The sequence below is a fragment of the Grampus griseus genome, assembly GCF_964374135.1.
Source record: "Grampus griseus genome assembly, chromosome: 8".
NCBI lineage: Eukaryota > Metazoa > Chordata > Mammalia > Artiodactyla > Delphinidae > Grampus > Grampus griseus.
The window spans coordinates 53,496,858-53,519,408 of NC_139002.1; the positions used below are offsets into that span (position 1 = coordinate 53,496,858).

Sequence of the window (22,551 nt, forward strand, 5' to 3'; positions counted from 1 at the left end):
GTACAGCTGGAAAGCTTTATACTTCAAGTGTCTCCACCTCTGTGAAGCTTTTGCTGATCCTTCTTTCAGTTCCTGCCCCAGAGAAAACTGAACAGAATGAAACTGACCTGAATCTCCTTTATTTTCCCGTGAACCTTCCCGGCTTCTGTCACTCCCTGGGTCCATTCTCATTCCCAGGCCTACCCATCTAGAATGTGTGCTCCTCAGGGGCACATCCTGTCTGCCTCTCAGCCCCAGGACCCCTGAGCAGTTCACATTTTGAGGGGGCATGTCTACCTGTCGTGATTCTCGACTTGGGGTATCAATATCACCCTTGAGTGTTTTTAAAACAAGACTTGGTCCCGGTCCCAGCCACCCTATGAACTAATATTTCCAGGAGTGAGACCAAGCAGGTATATATCAAAAAAAAAAAATCTTCAGGTGATTCTGACACATATCACTGGTTAAGAAGTACTGATTTGGGCTTCCCTGGTGGCGCGGTGGTTGAGAGTCCACCTGCCAATGCAGGGGACACGGATTCGTGCCCCGGTCCGGGAAGATCCCACATGCCGCGGAGCGGCTGGGCCCGTGAGCCATGGCCGCTGAGCCTGCGCGTACGGAGCCTGTGTTCCGCAGCGGGAGAGACCACAACAGTGAGAGGCCCACATACCGAAAAAAAAAAAAGAAAAAAAAAAAAGATTTACTAGAGTAGTCCTCAAACTTTGATTTGTATCATTATTACCCAAGGTGCTTGTCAAAAATACAGATAGATGCTCAGGCTCCACTTGAGATTCTCTGAACCAGGTACCTAGGGGGTGCATTTTAGCAAGCTCCCAGGTGATTATCACACACATCCAAAAGTGAGAAATATAGATCTAGAACAATCCCTTCCTTTCACAGCTGAGAAAACAAATGCAGGGACATCCAGTGACTTGCCTGAGGTCACACAGCTGGCTGGGGAGAGTCAACAGGTGGGACGGTCTGGCAAATGGAGGAAGTGATGTTGAATAATAATTATGACTTCTCCTTTCAGTGTGCCTTTTTTTAGAAATTAAATTCACCAGTCTTCCCTACACAAATCCAAAGGATTGTTTTTTTAGGCTCTATAATTCTGAAATAACCAATGAAACTAAAATAGTAATAGGAAACTCCCTGGAGGTCCAGTGGAAAGGACTCCACACTTCCACTGCAGTGGGCCCAGGTTCCATCACTGGTCAGGCAACTGAGATCCTGCAAGCCGCATGGCACGGCCAAAAAATAAATAAAAAAAAAAATAAAACAGTAATAGACTAGAAAAATGTGAAGGATGATTATCTTGGAAGAAAAGAAAAATTGTTGCCAAAAAGGGATTTGATTATTATAATTACAGGTCTTCAGAAGTAGGTTAATTTAAATAATCCACAGTTTTGACATTGAAAAAGTTCCTCCTTGCCACTACCTCTAGCGCTTAACAAACTCCCAGAAGTTATGAGTCCATATGTAGTGCATGGCTAAGACGATAGGTGAAATTCTCCAGAGGCAGCAACGTGGAAGGACCAGAGGGCTGGAGAATCTGAACACCTGGGTTCTAATCTCTGCTTTGTACAAGCCTCTGGGCAGCTGTCTTCTCGTCTTTAGAAAGGGCATGAATGTTGTTGGAAGAAGCTAATCAAATCACAAAGGGGGAGGTGCTCTGTCCACCCGCAGGTTTCCATGAGTATGTGTGTTGTTGCCACCTCAAAGGCTGAATCCCCTGTTTTGGCTTCTCTACCCCAGGCATCACGGTGGACAAGTCCGGGCTGATCTACTTTGTGGATGGCACCATGATCAGACGCATTGATCAGAATGGGGTCATCTCCACTCTGCTGGGCTCCAACGATCTTACCTCAGCCCGGCCCCTGAGCTGTGATTCTGTCATGGATATTTCTCAGGTAAAAGGAGAAAGCTTCGTCTGCTAGAGCCCTGGGTCTGCACACTCATCCTCTCGCCGGCCCCCAGCCAGCCTGCTGGCCGTTCATCTTTATATTGCACAAGGCCGTAAGCACACTCTCGGTGAAGTGCACTAAGGACACGCAGATGGTTAGGGCACGGCGCGGTGCTCTGGAAGTTCACCATCAGAGGTGACAAGTGGGTGACAGAAGGAGGCTCGGGGGACAGTGAAGAAATTTGCCTCAGGAAGCCTCGAAGGCAGCAGAGCCTCACACAGTGTGAATTTAAATCCATAACCTTCTGAATTCCCACTTTGGAAGCACTTATAGATACTTGAACATTGTCTGTTCTCTTTCTAGACTGTAAGCTACATGAGAACAGGAATTCTGTCCATCTTTTCCTCTACTGTAACCAGGGTACCTGGTATGCACAGGAGCACAGCCAATATTTGTTGGTTGATTAGTTGGTTGATTGACTGATTGAATCCCAGCTTTGCCATTCACTAGCTGTGTAACTTTAGACACGTTGCTGAGGTCCTTTGAGCCTCACTTTTCATATCTATAAAATGGAAGTAATTGGCATTGGCCTGGAAGGATTGCCTTAAGAATATGTGAAACAGTGTACGCAGGCCTCCTAGCACTGCTTGACACTCTGGAGGTGACCGATAAACAGAAATTCTAGTCCTGCTTTCACAAAGGAGGTGACATTTGTGCCAGGTTTTGAAGGTTGAATAGGAGTTTGTTGGAAGAAAGGAGACATTTCACACAAGGAAACAGCATGTGCAAAGGTACAAAGATGTTAATGGGCCTGGAACGTTCAAGGAACATTGGAAAATTGGACACTGAGCATAGGGTTCCTGGAAGGAAGTACCAGGAGTTGTAACTGGAGGCATGCTTTGGGGCCAGTTAGGGAAGGACTTACCTTACCATACCAGAGTTTGGACCTTAGCAGGTGGGTGCTAGGATCCCGGTGTAGACCCAAGAAAGACACAAGGTTCTGGCTGTTCAGCATGTCCCTGGTTTGTCCTGCAGTGACTTGACAAGGGGTGTGTCCCTTATTGCTAGATCCTTTAGCAGGACCTGGCTGGTGCCGAATCAGTGAACATCCATCTTGCCAACATTAGCAAAACCAAGGAAATAAGGAGGCTCGAATCACACTAGATTTTGAGTTGGTGTCAGCAGTGGGCACACTTAGCTTTTTAAACCCCCTCGCTTCTAGGGGAGCCTGCACACGGGCCCTTTGCCACTGACTGCAGACCTGCTCCCTCTACTCAGCGGGCGGCAGCTGGGAGACCTCTCTGGTCATGCCTGTCCCTACTACCGATGTGTGTCGCAGAGCCCCTTCCCCAGAACTCAGGGCTGCTGCCGACGGCCCAGCAGCCATGTCCCTTCCCTGTCAGATGCTGGTGTGCACCAGCTAATATAATCGTTATGCTCCAGTGTGGAATCTGTTCTCTGCCACCTGTCTTTCCAGTATGGCAGGCCTCCCCTTGCTGGCTTGAGAGTTTCCCTCTCCAGTCTGTAAGCAACCATGATTTATCCATCAGGAAGCTGCCACGGCCTGAAGATGTGCGTCCAAGTATTTTCAGTTCTCAAAATGGGCCCTCCACCAGCCAGCAGAGGGTGCTGAAAATTTTCAGTCTACACATGGGAAAATTGTTTAACTTTAGCTAGAAGTACTGCCAAGCAGCCCGATCAAAGGCTTGCAAGACAACGGGCATAGAGTGGAGGGGGGAAAAAAACCCACACTTAAATTCAGAAATCCTGGACTGAAATCTCTATGGCCATGGTCCTCAACACCCCCCTCTGAATCTAAGCATGGGATCCTTTTTACCAAACTCTCCAACACAGGCATAACCTCTTATACACATGTACGGGAAGGGGGCCTGGCTTTCATTCTCAGAGATTCCTCTGTCACAAACACGCAGCTGCTTTACTGTGCCCTGTGGAGCAGGGAGGTAAGGCAGAGAGATGAGAGCACAGCTCACACAAGGGTGCAAAGGGGAAAACCAAGGAACTCTCTGGGAGGGGACGAAGAGCAGGCCAGAGGAGAAACTAGAGGGAGGCAGAGAGTAGAGAAGGAACAGAAGATGCTGCAGCCTGTTCAAAACAGGATTAGTGCTCAACTCTGCAGCCTCTGGCCACCACAGACACAGAGTATAACTCTGTCCGCAGAGTCCAAAATGACTTCCTGAGAATTTAGTATGTGCCAGGCACTGTTAGAAATGGGAATACAGAAAGGTTACGACTTCACTTTTCTTGTTTAGCTGTCACCATAATCTGTCAAGGTAGGTATTACGTACCCCATTTTATAGATGAGGAAACTGAAGCTCAGTGAAAGAAAATGTGGTTATAAATGCAGAGCCCTGTGCTAGGTTCCCTCAGGGGTACGGAAATGAAATTTTTTTACGACATCACGTAAAACACTTCGAACTTCTTTCCCCATATGGAGAAGGTGGTAATAAATATTTCATAAGAGCCTAGCACAGTGTCTGGCAGCTAATAATAGGCTATAAATATTCATTCTCTTTATAATTTACCAAGAATTTCCTTGTGAGTTGTCTCATTTGATCCTCACAACTTCTCTTATGTAATATTTAGTACCACCTTCTACATATGGGGAAAGAAGTTCAAAGGGTTTATGTAACTTGAGGAAGATCACACCTGTGGACATTGGCGGACTGAGCTAGGAAGTGTGCTGTCCTGACCCCAAATCCCTCGCTCTCTCTATGCCATTCACCAGTCAGTCATTCGTTCACCCATTTGACAGTCCATTTTTGCAAGTAACTCTGCAACAAGGTAGTCAGCTCAGAGGGCTTTAACAAAGGCACAGAATGCTCTGGAGGATGGGGCGAGGGAGCTCCATTCCGTCTCAGGACGATAGAATGTGGGAGCCGGAGGGACCTCAGAAATCGCAAACTCTCATCCCTCCATTCTGGTGATGGGAAATGAAGCCTCCACAGGATCATCGCTAACAGGGAGGTAAAATCAAAGAATCGTAGGTACTTGGTCCAGAATCATCATGCAGGCACTGTGACTCCAAGGGCACGGCTCCTTCTTTCCCAGGTGCCTGTGTGCACATGGGCGTGCAGGAGAGAGCAGGAAAGGCTTGCTCTTCCCTCCTCCCCTCCTTCCTTTCCCTCTCCCTCCCCTGGCACCTCCGCCCCCCTCCCCACCCACCCATCAGGGCGCCATCGTCTTTTGACCATAATGACAGGCGGAGGTCTCAGCAAGTATGTCCCCAAGGTGCCACAGGACCAGAGGGCATAAAAGATTTAGCAGCCAGTGTTGACAAGAAATGGGCTTTCGGAAACTGAAAATTCCCCTGTCGCTTTCAGGTGAACTGCGTTCTTGATGCAGCCGAAGGCACTGGAGATGCTGTGCTCCAGAGACCACTGGGAAGGGCGAGGGAGGCAGCCCGGCTGCGGGGCGGGGCTCTGGGCTTCCGGACGGGCCACTGGCTGCCTCGGGGGGGGCCCCCGCCCTGGGGAGCAGAGGGACCCAGGCTGGGGTGAGGGAGCAAGCAGACTCTTGGAACAACGGCCTTGGGCCGGGGCCTATGCCATTCTGAGAATGGCCCTGAGCTGAAGGGGCAGATAGATGAAGGTGGCCACATCTCATATGTATATTATCTCTGGAGCTTCTTTTTACATTAGTAAACTACCACATGCACATTGCAGAAAATATAAAACATTTAAAATGACATAGAAGAAAGTTAAAACTACCTCTCATCCAGATAACGGTGTATGTATACCCCTCAAGCTTTTACTCTCCCTTCTATCCATAATCTATCTAATTTATTGTATTTTTTTCCCCAATTGGGATCAAACTGTGCTTACAGCTCTGCAGACTGTTCTTTCCACTTAATACATAGCAAACATCTTCCCACGTCATTAAATATTCATCTATAACATCACTTTGAACTGCTACACAGAGTATTCTAACTTAAATGTATGAACTAAATGTACTATAATTTATTTGGCCAATTCTCTGTCATTGGGCATCTGGGTTGGTTCCAGTTTTTTACCATTATTAAAAATGGCTGTGATGAGCACCTCTGTAGACAGGGGTGTACAAGAGTGAATTTCTGGAAGCGAAATTGCTTATCCCAAGGTTTATACTTGCTTAAATAAGCCCCAAATTGGACTGAATGTCAAGGACTAGAAGGGGACTCGGGAACCTAAGGCAATGAGCCCCCAGGGGTGGGGTAGAAAAATCAGCTGGAGGGAGCAGCTGGCAGCCCATGTGCACTATGGCTGGATCTCGTGGGGAACACAATTGGCAAAGGGCTTCCCTTAGTGCCAGCACCTCCCAGGGTGATGTACCCAACGTCCCAGCCTCCACGGCCACCCAGGCAAGAAACAAAGCATCCTTGCCTCAGACCTGCTGGCTGCAATCCCCTGCCTGCCCACCTGTGATCCCTGCCAGCTTCCTGACCTGGCTCAGAGGAGGCTCAGACATGGGGCCCAGGACCTCTGAACCCCTCACTCCCGTAGCCGATGTTGTTAATCTCTCCCAGGTGGACCTGTTCTCTGAGGTGCTAGAAACCATTATCGAGAGCAAGGTTTCACCAACTTCCGTGTGTACGGGAGCCTCCCAGGGGTTTTGTTGAAATGCAGATTCGGATTCAGTAGGTTTCAGGTGAGGCCTGCCATTCTGCTTTTCTGACCAACTCTCGGGTGACGCCAACGCTGCCAGTCCAGTGATCACCCTTGAAGGAGAAAGATCCAGTTATGATTTCCAGCCCCACGTTAGAATCAGCCAGGAAGCTTTCATGCCTCTGCCCGAGCCCCACGCCCAGGGAGCTGATCTAATTGATCAGAGGTGGAATTTGAGCACCAGTACTTTCTTAAATCACCATCAGTAATCTGAATGTGTGGCCAGGTTTGAGAATCACAGGTCTGGAACTATGTCAGACAAGAGCCAGTGTTACTTTCTCTTTACATCCCCAGCACCTAGCCGTGTATTAATCCATGAACTCAAAGAATTGAGAAATCATCCTTCATGCGTGTAGCAACAATGCATGAAGCATCTTTCTTACTCCTACTTCAGCCTCCAGACTCCATCTGCCTCCCCCCCCCCCACCTCCCACATTAGCTGCCATTATCTGAGCACTTATGGAGGGTCAGACTCTCTGTGCCACTGTCATTCCTGTTTTACAGATGGGAACATTGAGGCTAAGTGAGGTAAAGTAACTTGCCCACGGTCGCAAGTAGGGGAACTAGGGTCTGAACCCAGGCCTGTCTGACTCCAAAGTCTCTCCTCTCGCCTGCTTTTTTTGTTTATTTGTTATTCCCTTCTTCGTGTTTTTGTCAGTCTAACGTAGACCACCAGATGTCTCCGTGAGGGCTCTTGCATGCTTTCTGTCTGCTCGGGGGCTGATATCCATGGTGGATGACAGGCTGCTGCGGGGATCAGGCGGGACTGCCATGTGCTGGCACTTGGGACATTGTTATGGGCTCTAAAGGGTGTGGGATGATCAGTGGTGGGCACCTGGCCAGGCATTTGAGTTTCTGTCTCTCCATTGTCAGGTTCGCCTGGAGTGGCCCACAGACTTAGCCACCAACCCGATGGACAACTCCCTCTATGTCCTGGACAACAACGTAGTCCTGCAGATCTCTGAAAACCACCAGGTTCGCATTGTCGCCGGGAGGCCCATGCACTGCCAGGTGCCCGGCATCGACCACTTCCTGCTGAGCAAGGTGGCCATCCACGCAACCCTGGAGTCGGCCACTGCCTTGGCTGTCTCTCACAATGGGGTCCTGTATATCGCTGAGACCGACGAGAAGAAGATCAACCGCATCAGGCAGGTCACCACCAGCGGAGAGATCTCACTGGTTGCTGGGGCCCCCAGTGGCTGTGACTGTAAAAATGATGCCAACTGTGATTGTTTCTCTGGAGACGATGGCTATGCCAAGGATGCAAAGCTGAACACCCCGTCTTCCTTGGCTGTGTGTGCTGACGGGGAGCTCTATGTGGCTGACCTTGGGAATATCCGAATCCGGTTTATCAGGAAGAACAAGCCTTTCCTCAACACCCAGAACATGTATGAGCTGTCCTCCCCAGTCGACCAGGAGCTCTACCTGTTTGATACCAGTGGCAAGCATCTGTACACCCAGAGCCTACCCACAGGAGATTACCTGTACAACTTTACCTACACTGGGGATGGCGACATCACGCTCATCACAGACAGCAACGGCAACATGGTAAACGTCCGCAGAGACTCTACAGGGATGCCCCTCTGGCTGGTGGTCCCAGATGGCCAAGTGTACTGGGTGACCATGGGCACCAACAGTGCACTCAAGAGCGTGACCACACAAGGACACGAGTTGGCCATGATGACGTACCACAGCAACTCTGGCCTTCTGGCAACCAAAAGCAATGAAAATGGATGGACCACATTTTACGAGTAAGTACCAAGACCAGGTTGTGTGATGCTTTTGTTTCATGGATGCATTGTAGGATTAGAGGTGAACTGATGAAGTGTTAATTTGTGGATGTGTTTTATTTTAATTCACTTGGGATGCAAACCATGACCTATTATATGTTCTGCATGTTAATAACCCAGATGATTACTCCTAGGAAGGAACATGGTGTAGTGGAAAAGGCGTGAGCTATTTGGAGTCAGAGGAGTTGGGCTTGAATCCAGCTCCACGATGATCTTAATCTCTCTAGGGCTCAGTTTCCACCTCTGTAAAATGAAAACAGAGGATACCTGCCCAACATACTACAGGGAGGTGGTGTAGATGAAAAGTATCAGTACTTGGTTAAGTGCTAGCATCTTCATATGACCAGTGTCCAGAAATGTGGCAATGGGAGAAAGAACAGTTCCATGTGGAAGAACTGTCCATGTAATCAAAGCCCACATCTTTAAGTTTCAAAAATGTTCTTTCGGGCTTCCCTGGTGGCGCCATGGTTGAGAGTCCGCCTGCCGATGCAGGGGACACGGGTTCGTTCCCCTGTCCGGGAAGATCCCACATGCCACGGAGCGGCTGGGCCCGTGAGCCACGGCCGCTGAGCCTGCGCATCCGGAGCCTGTGCTCCGCAACGGGAGAGGCCACAGCGGTGAGAGGCTCGCGTACCGCAAAAAAAAAAAAAAAAAAAAAAAAAAAAATTCTTGCACTTTTACCATTTTGGATGGAGTTTATGAAGTGCATTACATGCCTCCCTTCTCAAACACATTATACAGACATAATGAAATCTTTCTTTTATGAGTCAGGGTCATTAATAGGAAGCAACAACAATGCATTTGATGCTGCTGTTTGAAGATAGTTGCCAGGAAGTGAAGAAATGAAGCTATAGGACCCTTCATCCCTGCCTGAAGTGATTCTAAGTTGTTCTTTCATTAGCTCCTGTGCCTAATCCACAGTTTTACCACCTCCTCCCTCAGGGTGGCGCTATCGTGTCATTGTTGGTTTCAGTCGTGGGACCGACTTCAGTAGCTCACTTCCCTTCTCTTCATCCAGGGTAGGGCTTCTTAACTGGTGTAGTCATAGAACCAGACATTCAGCTTATTATAATCCTCGCCAAAATTAAATATATATGTCCACGGTGTTCCTCTATGAGGTATTTTAACGAATGGACTTTGTAACATCTATTCTACTTGGATTTCTTTGGCGTCTTTTTGAGGTCTTAGCCATGTTCCACACAACTGAGACTGGCAAATACACGACCCTTAGATAAGTACGTGGAAGATGGGGAAGGAACTAGCCTTGCTGCCCGTCACTGATGGGCTAGGAACTGCATTATTGCATTCAGTCCTCACAACAGCTCTGGAAGATGGGTGACAGTATCTGTTTTACAGCAACAGAAACTGAGGCTCCGAGAGGCTCATTTTTTCACTGTTCTGTAGTGAGAACACAGCAGAACAGGGATCACCACCCAAGTCTGTCTGATGCCAGAGCTCATGTGCTTTCAGCTCTGCCCTGCTGCCCCTTGGCTGAGTTTGTTAATCCCAAATGAACCCGAATGCTTGAGCTGTAAGTTTTTCTCAAGCTTGATCAAGCATCAGTTTCTCACAATCCCAGAATCCAAAGCAAAGGGAGCTGTAATCGATTTTTAAATATAATTTGCACACACAAAACAAGTCACAGCAGCTTATACAGAGTTCACGGGCTAAATTCCTTTCTCCAAACAAGGGCCTTGTAAATTACAAAGAAAAGACAAAGATCCAGGAAAACAACAATTATCTTGATTAACTAATTGAAATGGAAATACGTTAAATAATTCAATTTTCCCCCCATTGCCCAATGGAGATCTCTTGTTCGTTATTTAGCCGATACAGGGGTTTCTTTGTCTGAGCAAGTGGGTACACTCAATTAGTTCCCAAGGTCACGCCCTCAAGTCCCAAACTGAATGCTTACACATCACTGCAGCCGTTACTCTCAACCAGCCCTGAAACTGAAAACCATTTCCTACATCTCTACCAGGAAGCATCCTGTTCCTCCCTCCCTGTCTTCCTTGATGAAATATACGGCCATATTTGATGTTTTATGAAGAATTCCAAAGTGTCCACTTGATAGCTATACTCAGGAGTAGAAGATAAAAGCCCTAAAAGAAAAAAGTGAAATTCACTTTTTTTTGAGATCCTACTGTGTGCCAGGCTCTTTCCCATTTAATCTTCACAGCAACCTCAGATGGTAGGAATTATCAATTCCATTTTTTACAGATGAACAAACTGAGGCACAGAGAGATTAGGTAACTAGTCTAAAATCACACAGTGAGCGCATAGCAGAGCCAAAACACAAGTCCATGTTCTTTTAATTACACTAACTGGGTTCACCTAAATTCTTTGCAACTTAACTATATGGTAGGGATTAAAATAGTACCTTTTTCATAGGGCTAGTCTAAGGTTCAAAATTTCAATGAGATAAAACATGGAAAACTCAGTGTCTGACTCATCACAAGTACTCATTTGATAGCTGTTGCTGTTGTTATTATTATTTCAAGCAGTATTAATATTAGTATTTCAAGCAATATTAGTGGCAGTACAAGTAATTGCAGAGATGATGTTTGGGCATGGAAGGTACCCAAGGCCTCGGAGCAGCTGTGAGTCACCTAATCAAAGGAGCAGACAAAAGTTGTAATTGAAGTAGGTAGAAATTAGAGGGCAGACCAGAAGAGCAGAATCAAGTGTCAAGTCTGAGGGATCAAGGTATGAACTAGGAAAGGGGTTAGATCCTTGAGAGTATCAAAAATGGGCTGGGGCTTCCCTGGTGGCGCAGTGGTTGGGGGTCCGCCTGCCGATGCAGGGGACACGGGTTCGTGCCCCGGTCCCGGAGGATCCCACATGCCGCAGAGCGGCTGGGCCTGTGAGCCATGGCCGCTGGGCCTGCGCGTCCGGAGCCTGTGCTCCGCAGCGGGAGAGGCCACAATAGTGGAGAGAGGCCCGCGTACCGGAAAAAAGAAAAAAAAAAAAAGGGCTGGAAAAAGACATGCAGAGTGGGTCAAAGGTTGTGAACATAGCAAGGATACCAGATACCTATTTTCACTGGATGTTTGCCATGTGATTCAGGGGCAGACTGGCTTCCAGACCCAAGTCTCAACCAGACAGAAATAACACCTGATCTACTCCATTTCAGGGCCATTATGGGGATCAAAAAACTAAATAAATACTGAAAGTGAAAATACTTTGCAAACTATGATGCTCCCAAGAAGTAACGGTCTGATATTATTATCATTATGGTAATTCTCAGCACAGATTTGGACAGATTTTGCCAATGCACATTGCTCCAGTGAATTTCCCACTTCTAGCTCCATGAGGCAGCTTAATGGATTCCAAACCCAAATGCTCTAATATTCTTTTTTAAAAAATCAGCCCAGGCTTCCCTGTTACATGGGCTATTACTGAAACAAGTTTCAAGTTGGCTTTATCGATCCTCTCAACAGATTAATACATCTAACATAAACACCACACACTTTAGAACAACTTGACTTAAGAGTTTATAATTCTGGGGAATCAAGGTTACTTTTCTTCCCTCAGCCCACAGGTCTGCTGGTAGGAAACCTCAAAGGGGTCTGTAATGCCTTCTTCATCTCCAGCGTGTGGCATCATTAATTTCAGGCTTGGGCTCCTGGGCAGATGACATTTGGTGACTAAGAAAATGGCCTGATGAGCTGAGGCGGGTTCCAAAATTGTCTTGCTGGTTAGGCATGAGTAAGTTTCATAGGGGCAAGTGGCTCTGGCATCCCATGGTGCCCTGTGACAGCCCCTGTCATCCTTATGCTCGAGCTAACCACTCTGAGATCCTAACTAATGTATCTCTGTACAAGCTTGGGGCTTGCCACCTAGTAGATGCTCAGTAACTATTTTATGAATGAAATTCACATTCAGGAGAGAAGGGGGATAATGAAGGGAAGAAAAAAATATGCTGTAGCGAGAAAAATACTAGGTTTACATCGCAGCTCCAGCACTATCAGTACTCCCAGCGGGAAATTGAATTCAGTTCAAATGGTTCCAATGAAGAGACTTGGCTTCCAGTTTCTGCTTGAGGATGTAAGAGCTAGAAAGAGCATTGTTCCCAACCTTACAATGAAAATAAGCCAAACAAATGGCAAATTCATGAGTTTTCCTTGAACTCCTTCTCTGAAGTCACAGGGCAACCAAGTGGCCAAATCCAAGGAGAGACAGAGTGTCACATCGCAGACAAGATGTGAGCGCTAACTTACCTGGTAGGTGCAACCAGTCCCTGGAAGGAAAATTTCAGCTTGGTGAATCTATAAAGGCTCAGTGTGTACTGGCAAGAGAGTATGAAGCCCTTGGAGATTGCAGAAATTGGGAGAGTCCACATCCTCCGGAACTTTTCTCCACAAACCCCACTCGGTACTCACAGAAAAGACTAGGGAAAGATGTAAGAAAATATCCCTTGTGGTAGACCTGGGGGAGGGGTACAGCAGCTGCTGAGGGAGGGGCACAAATTTCTGCCTGCTCCACCCAGACCCCTCTCACCTGATCTCCCACATGGAATAAAAGGCTTAATCTGTGGAGAGGAGGGCAACACACACTATTCTACTTAGGTACTGGTGGAAAACCATAGCAGCTGAATGAAGGAAGAAAAAAATTTCCAACTACTGCTGGAAGAGGAGCAGGAATATGTAATGGGCCCAGACGGACAGCCTGAAAGGGGCAGGAGCATTGAAGAGGCCACACCCCTGAGACTCAGGGACACGTGCAAATATAAGATTGAGGCTTAATCAGAACAAAAGAGAATTCTCTCAAGCTCACCAGCCACCACCACTAGCTAAAAAGCTAAACATAACAATGAAAAGCAGCCTACTACTGGGAAAGAGATACAAGAGGCTAAAAAGAGACCCTTTCTAAGGCCTGGCACAAAGAGGGGACCTGAAACTGAGAATAGAATAGACACATTGAAAGAAAACCCTCTGGCAAACCAGTTTCACATCCTAAACTCAAGGTATTGCTGGAGGAATGTAACGCCTGTGATGCACTAAGGTTAAGCGTAGAAGTAACAAATTTCAAAGCCAGCCCAAATCCTACCTAAATTAACTTAAACTCTCTCACTAAAGTTTGAGCAGAAGGAAACTCATACTCATACCCCAAATCTATTACCTCATTGTCTACTGTGCTACACAAGATGTCACACTTTCAACTGAACATACAAAAAGGCAAGAAAAAGCAATACACTCCCAGTAGACAAAGTAATCATCAATACCACACTCAGATATGACACAGATGTTGAAACTGTCTTTCAGGAATTTAAAATAACCAAAAATTATGTTAAAGGTGCGAATGGAAAAGGTGAACGGCATGCAAGATCAGGTGGATAATTGAAGCAGAGAAATGAAAACTAAAAGAGAGAATTGACTGGAAATGCTAGAAATGAAAAACACAGTTACAGAAGTGAAGACTGCCTTTGATGGGCTTATCAGTAAACTTGACACCGCCGAGGAAAGTAGATAGGTCAATAGAAATTATCCAAACTAAAACACAAAGAAAAAAAGAATGAAAAAAATACAGAAAAGGGCACCAAGAACTGGAGAACATCAACTCCTCTAATATACATGTAATTGGAATTCCAGAAGAAGAGAGAAAGAACAAGGCAGAAGAACCATTTGAGGAAATAATGGTCGAGAATTATCTGTATCAAACCACAGACCCCAAATCTCAGAAAACACCAAGCAGAATAAACACACACACACACTATACACACATAGATCTATGCATATCATATTCAAACTGCTGAGTACAAAAGAAAAAGAGAAAATCTTGAAAGCAGCCCCCCAAAAGGCATTTTTTACAGAGGAGCAAAGAAAAGAATCACAGCAGACTTCTCATCAGAAACCATACAAACTAGAAAACAGAAATGCTGAAAGAAAAAATCTGTCAACCTAGAATTCTATATCCAGCAAAAATACCTTTCCAATGAAGAAGTGTTATTAGAGGTATAGGCAGGGATAAGGGAACCAAGAAAGGACAGTGAAGCATCCAGGCACTAAAAACAGTGAACAACTATTACCAGCCCTCAGGGTGAAGGGCAAGGCAGGGAAGGAATACGATATTGTTACTTACTAAAGCCCAGTGGAAGCTGTAACCATGAAGGAGAAGGCATCTGGTAGAAGCTGTAATTGTGGGTGGATGCACCCACTGTTAGAAATATGACACCAAAGGACATGGAGAGTAGGGAAAACTCCTCCTTTTGACCTCCAGTCTCTTGCCATTTCCTGCCATTGACTGAACCCAACCAGAAGCAAGCTATCAAGGGGCCCCAGGGATGCAGTCTGCAGGGGTCAGCCCCTCTGAGCACAGAGAAGGGCAGAGAATGGATCTGAGGAGGGAACAGAGAATAAACAGCACAGACATTGACTGGCTCTGTGACATTGTACACATAAGTGGCAGAGCCAGGGTTCAATATCAGATCTACCTGAATCCTAAGCACTTACCACCAGATGCATGGCCTCAAATATAACATCAGTGAGAGCTAAGACCTGAAGTGATAGGGTGGACCAGATCTTAGAAATCCTGAAGACTACAATTCATTGTTGGGACTTAATTCTATGGGAAATGGGCAGGAAGGACAAATTTTTATTGCAGAAGGCAACAAGTAGCCTGGTTCTGCTGCAGTTTTGGAGCAGCTGCAAATGGTTTAGTGATGCCAATCTCTTACAGTGACCTGGGGTCAAGGGAACTGTTGGTGTGCATGGGCTGTGAACTCTACTTATTCACAGAGGTTACAGTGGCCATTTCCTCCATTTCCTCTTGTTGGTGATGGTGTTGTTTGAAACAATCATAGATGAAAGTCGTAAAAATCAAATCTTTATTTTCAACTAAAAAGTCCCTGATCAGCAAAAGTTTAGTATCAGAGAGGCAATGTGGCATTTTCCTCACCAGCCACGCATAGCAAAATGGCTCGAGATGTGAAGTATTGAGTGTGAAGAAGAAAGCTTTGCAGTGTATGTGAAGATACCCTTTAGTGGTCCTCTTCTGAGAGCCAAGTTCACAGCCACTCTATGAATCTTTTATGTGTGTTCTTTCCTCGTGCTCCAAAGATCCTTTGGGAAAATGAGTGAAGAAAAGTCAGTGAAAGGCAATCGTAAAAAGCCAATCACCTGGCCGTCTCCATCATACCCCCAAGGTGGGGCTCAGCATCACTGCAAAGTCAGCTGTTATGGTAGCAAAGCAAAGCATCTGGAAGAGAAAACTGTCAGTTTTCTTGACCCAACTTGAGATTTCCAAACCCAATTTTTTCTTTAACATAGTTGAACAGAAAGGTTTTGATCTGAAATGGCACCATCTTTATGGGAAGCTTGACGAAAGAACACAGACTTTAAGGTCAGACAGACCTGACAGAATCTACGTTCCTCTGTCAGCTGTGTGAACTCACTCAAGTGACTTATCCTTTCCAAGCCTCGGCTTCACCCGTTGTGAAATGATGATAATAATGCCCACTTTCAAGATTGGTCGTGAGGGCCTCCCTGGTGGCGCAGTGGTTGAGAGTCCGCCTGCCGATGCAGGGGACACGGGTTCGTGCCCCGGTCCGGGAGGATCCCACATGCCGCGGAGCGGCTGGGCCCGTGAGCCATAGCCGCTGAGCCTGCGCGTCCGGAGCCTGTGCTCCGCAACGGGAGAGGCCACAACAGTGAGAGGCCCGCGTACCACAAAAAAAAAAAAATGGTTGTGAGCACAGTGCTCAGTACCTAAAATGTACTCTATGAATATTAATGAATTTGCGCTTCCTCATATGGAAAGTGAGAGGTAATAGGGATGGAGTTCTTAGTTATTCTCATCCCAGGTCTTGAAAAAACAACAATGTCTACTATTTATTTATTTATTTATTCATTCATTCATCCAAGAATTATGTATTGAGTACCTTGTATATGCTGGGTCCTGCTTTAGGCACTAAGAATACAAACAAGGTCCCTGTCCTCATGGAGCTTATATTCTAGCGGGAAAAGAGAGACAACAGTCAAGTAAACAAATAAACAAGATGATAAGTGAAAATGGTAAAATAAGATAATGTGGTAAAGATGGGAGGACCCATCAGAAAGGGTGATCAGGGAAGGCCTTGCTGGAATAATAACTTTTGAACTAAAACATGAGTCATAAAAGGAACTAGCCCTACCAAGATTGGAGGGAAGAGCATTCCCAGCAAAGGGAACAGTCAGTGTGAGCACCCCAAGCCTGGTTTGAACTCAGTGTGTTTGGAGAACAGAGGCAATTGTAATGGAACAGAGGAAGTAGGAAGGAATAGGGTTCAAGGTGAAATCAGAAAGAGGCAGGAAAGAGCAGATCATTCAACCAACACTCATTCACATTATTGAGCATCTACTATATGCTGGGCAGTCTCCTAAATTCTGGGGATACACCAGTGACTGAACAAAGTCCCTTCCTTCAGGGAGTTGATAGTCTGGTGAGGGCAGTCTCATGGGGTCCTTGCAGGCCCTGGAAGGAATTTGCATTTAAATATGTTACCGTGTTTGATCTTCAAGTATCTCTCTGAGACAGGTATTATTACCCTCATTTTATAGAGGAGAAAACAGAAGCACACAAGGTTATGTTATGTAACCTACCTGAAATAGCATCATTTGTGATAGGAGTTGGATGGTTAGCAGAAAAACAGAACTGAGTGCCCACCCTCTAGGGTTGCATTGCTAGCAAGTGTAGAGCCTGGATTCAAAGCCTAGACCACCTGGCTCCAAGGACCTTCCCACACCAACATGTTCCTTCTGTTCCTCTCCAACGGAAAGGAAGAAAATTAGCCAGTAATTTAAGTAAAGCTGCAACAGACTTATCTAAGCCATTGTCTAGAAGTTGTCCCTCATGGGGCCAGGGTTTGAGGCAGCCACTTGTAATCCAGGGAGCGCAGACAGAGACCTGTCCCCAACACCCTGTTGGGGAGCACCCATATCCTTTCCCTTAGCAGCTCTGTAGCAGGAAGAGAAAGGGCCCCACCAAGGGGGCCACAGGGCAGAGGTCAAGGTCCAGAGGATGGGCAGCTCCAGCTCCTCCCCGCAGAGGCAGAAGCAGCAGCGTTCTGATGGCATAATCACAGGTATTGATCAGGCGGCAGAGAGATCCAGTGGCATTTCTCAAGCTCCAGGAAGTGCTGAAATGAATGAATAAGGGACAAGAAAATTCTATAAATTGGCTGTTCTGTTGGACGTTCATTTAATTAAGGCATTCAGTCCTTCTAATGGAAAATGTGAGGAATGGAAATTACTGTTTTTGGCCATCTCATATAAAATAAAAGCAGATCTTGAAAGCAGGGGGCCTTTTCATTGTATCGTCTTCAGGCTCAATTTAATTATGTGTTACAGGCCACCTTCAATAATAATTACGATTGTCTGCCTTCATGTAAAGCCTCTTTCTATCTTGGAGACTAAAACTCTGGGGAGATGCCTACGGAGATTGCTCAAGTATCGTTTAGTGAAGGTGCTTGTTTCCCTATTTGTGCATTCAGCAGATGTTTATCAGGGACCTACTGTGTGTCAAGCCTCTGTCAGGTCCTGCAAGGGGTAGCGTGTGAATGAATGACAGTCTGTCTTCTCCCGCAGAGCAGGAAAGAGGCCTCACACGTCCAGTCATGCATTTGTTTATTCGTTCAGCCAACACTCCCTGCCCGTCTTCTCTCTACCAGTCCCCATGCCGGGGAGGCTGAGGTGAACTAGCGGCCAGACCTCCAGGGTGGTGGAATCGAGATCCCCAGTCTAGCTGTCTGACTCCACGACCCTGTCCTGACTCAGGCACTCCGAGGCCAAAGTAAGAGACAGGCTGTGCGTCAGCTCTTATGATGCAGGGGACACATCCTGTGATAGAGCTGTGCCGGAGTATAACTGGGAGAAGAGCTGAGGAGACCAAGGAGGGCTTTATGAGGTGGCCTGTGAGCAAGGCCTTGATAGAAGTAGTATTGAGCCGACATCTGAGCCCTAATTAATAATCTATTCAGTCTTATTTGTAAGACTCCAAAAGTCCATTTTAAGTATCTTGCATGGTATAATAAATCTTTTTTATCCAGTTAGGTCAGGAAATTAGATTAATAAAGAGTGTGTACATGGATCACAGGTGTTCAAAGAACCAGACTAGAACAGCATACTCATCCCATGAAACTGTTGGACTGAAATGGATCTTCCAGTTGATGTCAAAGATGACTTGGGATCTGACAGCACTCAGCTTACTCACAGACCACAGATACAGTTAAGGTGACCAGGGCAGAGCCAGTTTGGCGGGGGGGGGGGAGGGTCTTGATTTTTGGCTCAGAAATTTGGGATGCCCTAGTAATATTTTACTGAAAAGGCCTAGAGGTTGATATTGGCAGATGTCCTATAAATGAGATGCTTCTATAAATGCCAGTAATTTTAAAAGTCCTCTTCCCCAAGGTGGCCATGCTTATGAGGCATTACTTGGTTTGTCACAGCACTCTTCTGATTATGAAAATAATCCATGTTAATTATAAAAAAATCTTGGGAGTATAAAATGCATATAAATAAGCAACTAAAATCACCTGTAATTCTACCTCCCAGAGATAGCCACTGTAAACATTTTTGTGAAATTCCTTCCTGTTCAAATTTCCAGCAGCCATGACGGATTAAAAAGGACACCAGCCTCTCCCAGAGTTAAAGGGAGCAGAGCTGTGAGCTTCTCCAGGTGAGAGAGGCCTCAGGACAGACATTCCAGATCTTTACCCCAAGACGCTCCCTCCTTCCTGCAGCAATCTCTCAGAGTCACTCCCTCACCTGGCTCTGAGGGGCACTCTGTACCTTTCCCTCCAGTCCAGGTCAAGTCACGCCACCACCCTCCGTTAAGCCAGACTGACCTTTCCTTATAACAGCCTGATTCAGTACAAAGGAAGAAAAATGAGAAATCATGACAGGAAACAGGTTTCCAAACCCCTTAACTGCCTCTAAGAGAACCCAAAGGACTAATACAGCTCCACAGCCTTGCCCCACCGAGCTCAGGTCTGACGTATGTGGTCGAGACCCCTGCTTTTCTCGCCATCTTGGAAAGGGCTTCCATTCCCCTTCCTCAGGCCTCAGCACCAAAGATTCAACTCTCCCAGAGCCCCTTGGCCCTTCCCCCAGAGTCGGTCTCAGGCCAAGGACTTGAGCAATTCATTCCAAAGACCTTCACCAACACCTCCTCCGCACCAGGGACTATCACCATTTGGTGTAAAGCGTGCCGTGATCAGTACCAGCCGCAGGGACAGAAGGAGTTGGCAGATGGCAGAGTCCATGCGGCATTCATCTGACCTTGAACAGAAAACTGCTCAGCAGAGCCCTGCCTAGTCTCACCTGAAACCATAGAAGCTGTGGGACCCCAGAGTCCCATCAGGAAGCCAGGCCCAGCCGAAGGCATCACAAGAAGAGCAAGGATGGAATTGGACTTTCAGGCCTTTCATTTCACCATGACTAAAACCCTCAGGGGCCAAGCATACAGCTTTACCCCAGTATTGAAAGCCAAGCAGGAAAAAAAGCCCAGTGGGAGACCCAGAGTACACGAGGGAGACGTATACAGCTGAACCCACGCTGTAAGCTCGAGCCTGAGCAGAAGTCGGAAATACTGGCGTCTGGGTGAAGAACTTTTTCCCCATTCGCACGCAAGGGCAAAAAGGCTCTTTAAAACCTACCTTTTTACACTTCAGCCTCCCGTAATTAGGAAATGTCAGTAGCCCGCTCCCCGCTCTCTCCCAGTTACTCTGCAGCAGGTAAGAGAGCACACATGACGGATACTTGCAAATAGACAGTACGGAAATGCTCCCTGAAGACGGAGCATCCAGTGGTGGCTTGGAAGCAGACAGAGCTGAGGCTGAATTTCGACGCTACCACACTTAGCTGTGTGACCTTGAGCAGCTGACCTCACTTTTCTGAGCCTCCTCCAAAAAGGAGCTAACACGCACCTTTTAGACTAGTTGTGAAGATTAAATGAAAGAATGTATGAGCATTGTGCGACTAGCACCATACCTGAACAATATGAACGCCATGGTGTAGGTGGTGAATAATTTTAGGTATTTCTTTTAGTCTCATCAGGAGAATGGGAAAGAGAATTAAGATTCAATTAGGATGCGTCAGAAAGACCACCCCAGAGTGAAGCTGTGAGTTTTGAGCGCCACAGATACATAGCTGCTTGGTGCCAGATGTGAAGAAACCTAGATGTGAAGGGGTTGCTAGAGCCCATCTGTCTAGCCTGCTTATGTGGCAGCAGAATCCTGGTTGGAATTCAAAGTCCCCTTTTCCCAGGATCTGTAGCTTCCTGGATTAGGGTTAGGGTTATCTCCAGTGCTGCTCAGAAGAAACCTACAGTTCCTGGGGGCAGGGAGGGGGGTGCGGGCGGCGGTTGAGCCAGTATTCAAGCAAGCAGTTTGACTGCTCGCCTCTGGGAGTCACCCAGCTCTAAGACTCTGGGTCTCATATGGGCACCATCATCTCACCCTTCGTGGGTGACATAGTGACAGGGCACTTCCACATCTTGCTCACAGGAATCCTGGGTGGTGGGTAGGGCAGGGGTTATCATCTCCACTCCACGGAATTAGGAAAGCAAGATTCAGAGAGGTAAGTTGTTTGCCTACAGTTGAATATCAGCGGGTGGAGTGGTGTCCAAGGAGATGCAGGAGACGTGGAAATGTATCTGACCAGAAAGAAAAGCAGAACATGCAAAACCATGGCATAAGGTAGAACTTGCCAAGTTCCAGCAATGGCACAATTATATTTCTGTTACTCAGAGCCACCCCTTGGATTTCAGGTACGACAGCTTTGGGCGCCTGACCAATGTGACCTTCCCTACTGGCCAGGTGAGCAGTTTCCGAAGTGATACAGACAGCTCAGTGCATGTCCGGGTAGAGACATCCAGCAAGGACGATGTCACCATAACCACCAACCTGTCTGCCTCAGGTGCCTTCTACACACTGCTGCAAGGTAAGCCAGGTGGGGGCTTGGGGTCTTGGAGACCATGGGGTGGGGAAACCCCTTTGAAAGAGGATGACACAAGAAACAAGCTGCTACTGCAGCTGCCCAAGAACAGAAAAGCATAACAACTGGTTTCTCTCTGTATTGCCACCTAATTTGCAAAACACACCAGCCTGAGCCCTGTAAATTCTCTCCCTCAAGCTTCAGAGTAATATTTCATTGTCTCGTTCCATTATCAGCAGAACAAAGGGTAGAGAATCCATTAGCTGCTAATCCAGGTGACCTCGCTATCCTGCCATTCTAATGGCTCCCGGATTAAAGACTAACTCTCACTCTCGTGCAGATGAGGACAAGGGACAAGAATAATTACACCTAATTATGAAAGGGATTTGGGCGTGGAGAAGGCCTCCCTGAATCTCAGGTGAGAGCGCTTTGTTACTCTCCTAGGATTCTATAAAGAAGAGCCCCTTCTCTGTGTCCATCAAATAATCCCTGATATAAGTTGATCTTTTAGCTTCAGATAAATCACGAGGATGAAACCTCGCTGTGAACTGTCTGCCTCAGTTGTTCTCATGGTCCCTGGTGACCCAGAATGGACCTTGCAGCTTTGTTGGACTTAGTAAGCATGAGAAAAAAGAAGCCATCACTAGGGAAAGCCTTGCTTGATGTTTTTTCCCAGCCTCCAGATAGCTTTCCATACTCCCAAAAGCTTTGACACAAAGTAGTAAAAACAGCCTTGGCCTGGGATTCAGAGTCCCAAATTCTAGTCCTAACTCTGCCACCCCATCACCATGGCCCTCAAGTTTCTACTCTGGGAAAAGAAAGCAAGTTGAAGCCACATTGAATGGTGCAGGGCAGTGCAAAGAGCAGCAGTTCTAGGGCAGACACACTGGGACCCCTGTGCCTACTATACCAGCTCCAACCTGTGTGAATTGGGTGGAGTCACTCTTCTCCAATCCTCAGTTTCTGGGTCTGGGAAATGGGGCTGAATTACAATTCCTGCTTCCTAGGTTTGCTCAGACAATTTCTTTCTTTTATTTTTTTTTACTCTTTCAATTTCCAATTTTTTTTGAATTTTATTTTATTTTTTTATACAACAGGTTCTTATTAGTTATCTACTTTATACATATTAGTGTAGACATGTCAATCCCAATCTCCCAATTCATCACACCACCACCCCTACCCCCCCGCCACTTTCCCCCCTTGGTATCCATACGTTTGGTCTCTACATCTGTGTCTCTATTTCTGCCCTGCAGACTAGTTCATCTGTACCATTTTTCTATGTTCCACATATATGTGTTAATATACG

General features: G+C 46.6%; 1 protein-coding gene across 1 annotated transcript in view; it reads left to right on the forward strand.

Annotated features, from left to right (window-relative positions):
* TENM4 (teneurin transmembrane protein 4) overlaps positions 1–22,551 on the forward strand; it is a 388,830-nt gene that overhangs the window by 336,653 nt on the left and 29,626 nt on the right. Inside the window, exons 23-25 of the mRNA XM_082659462.1 lie at positions 1,735–1,889; positions 7,418–8,295; positions 21,079–21,251. Of these exons, the coding sequence (XP_082515588.1) occupies positions 1,735–1,889; positions 7,418–8,295; positions 21,079–21,251 (1,206 nt within the window). The remainder of the gene's footprint in view (positions 1–1,734; positions 1,890–7,417; positions 8,296–21,078; positions 21,252–22,551) is intronic.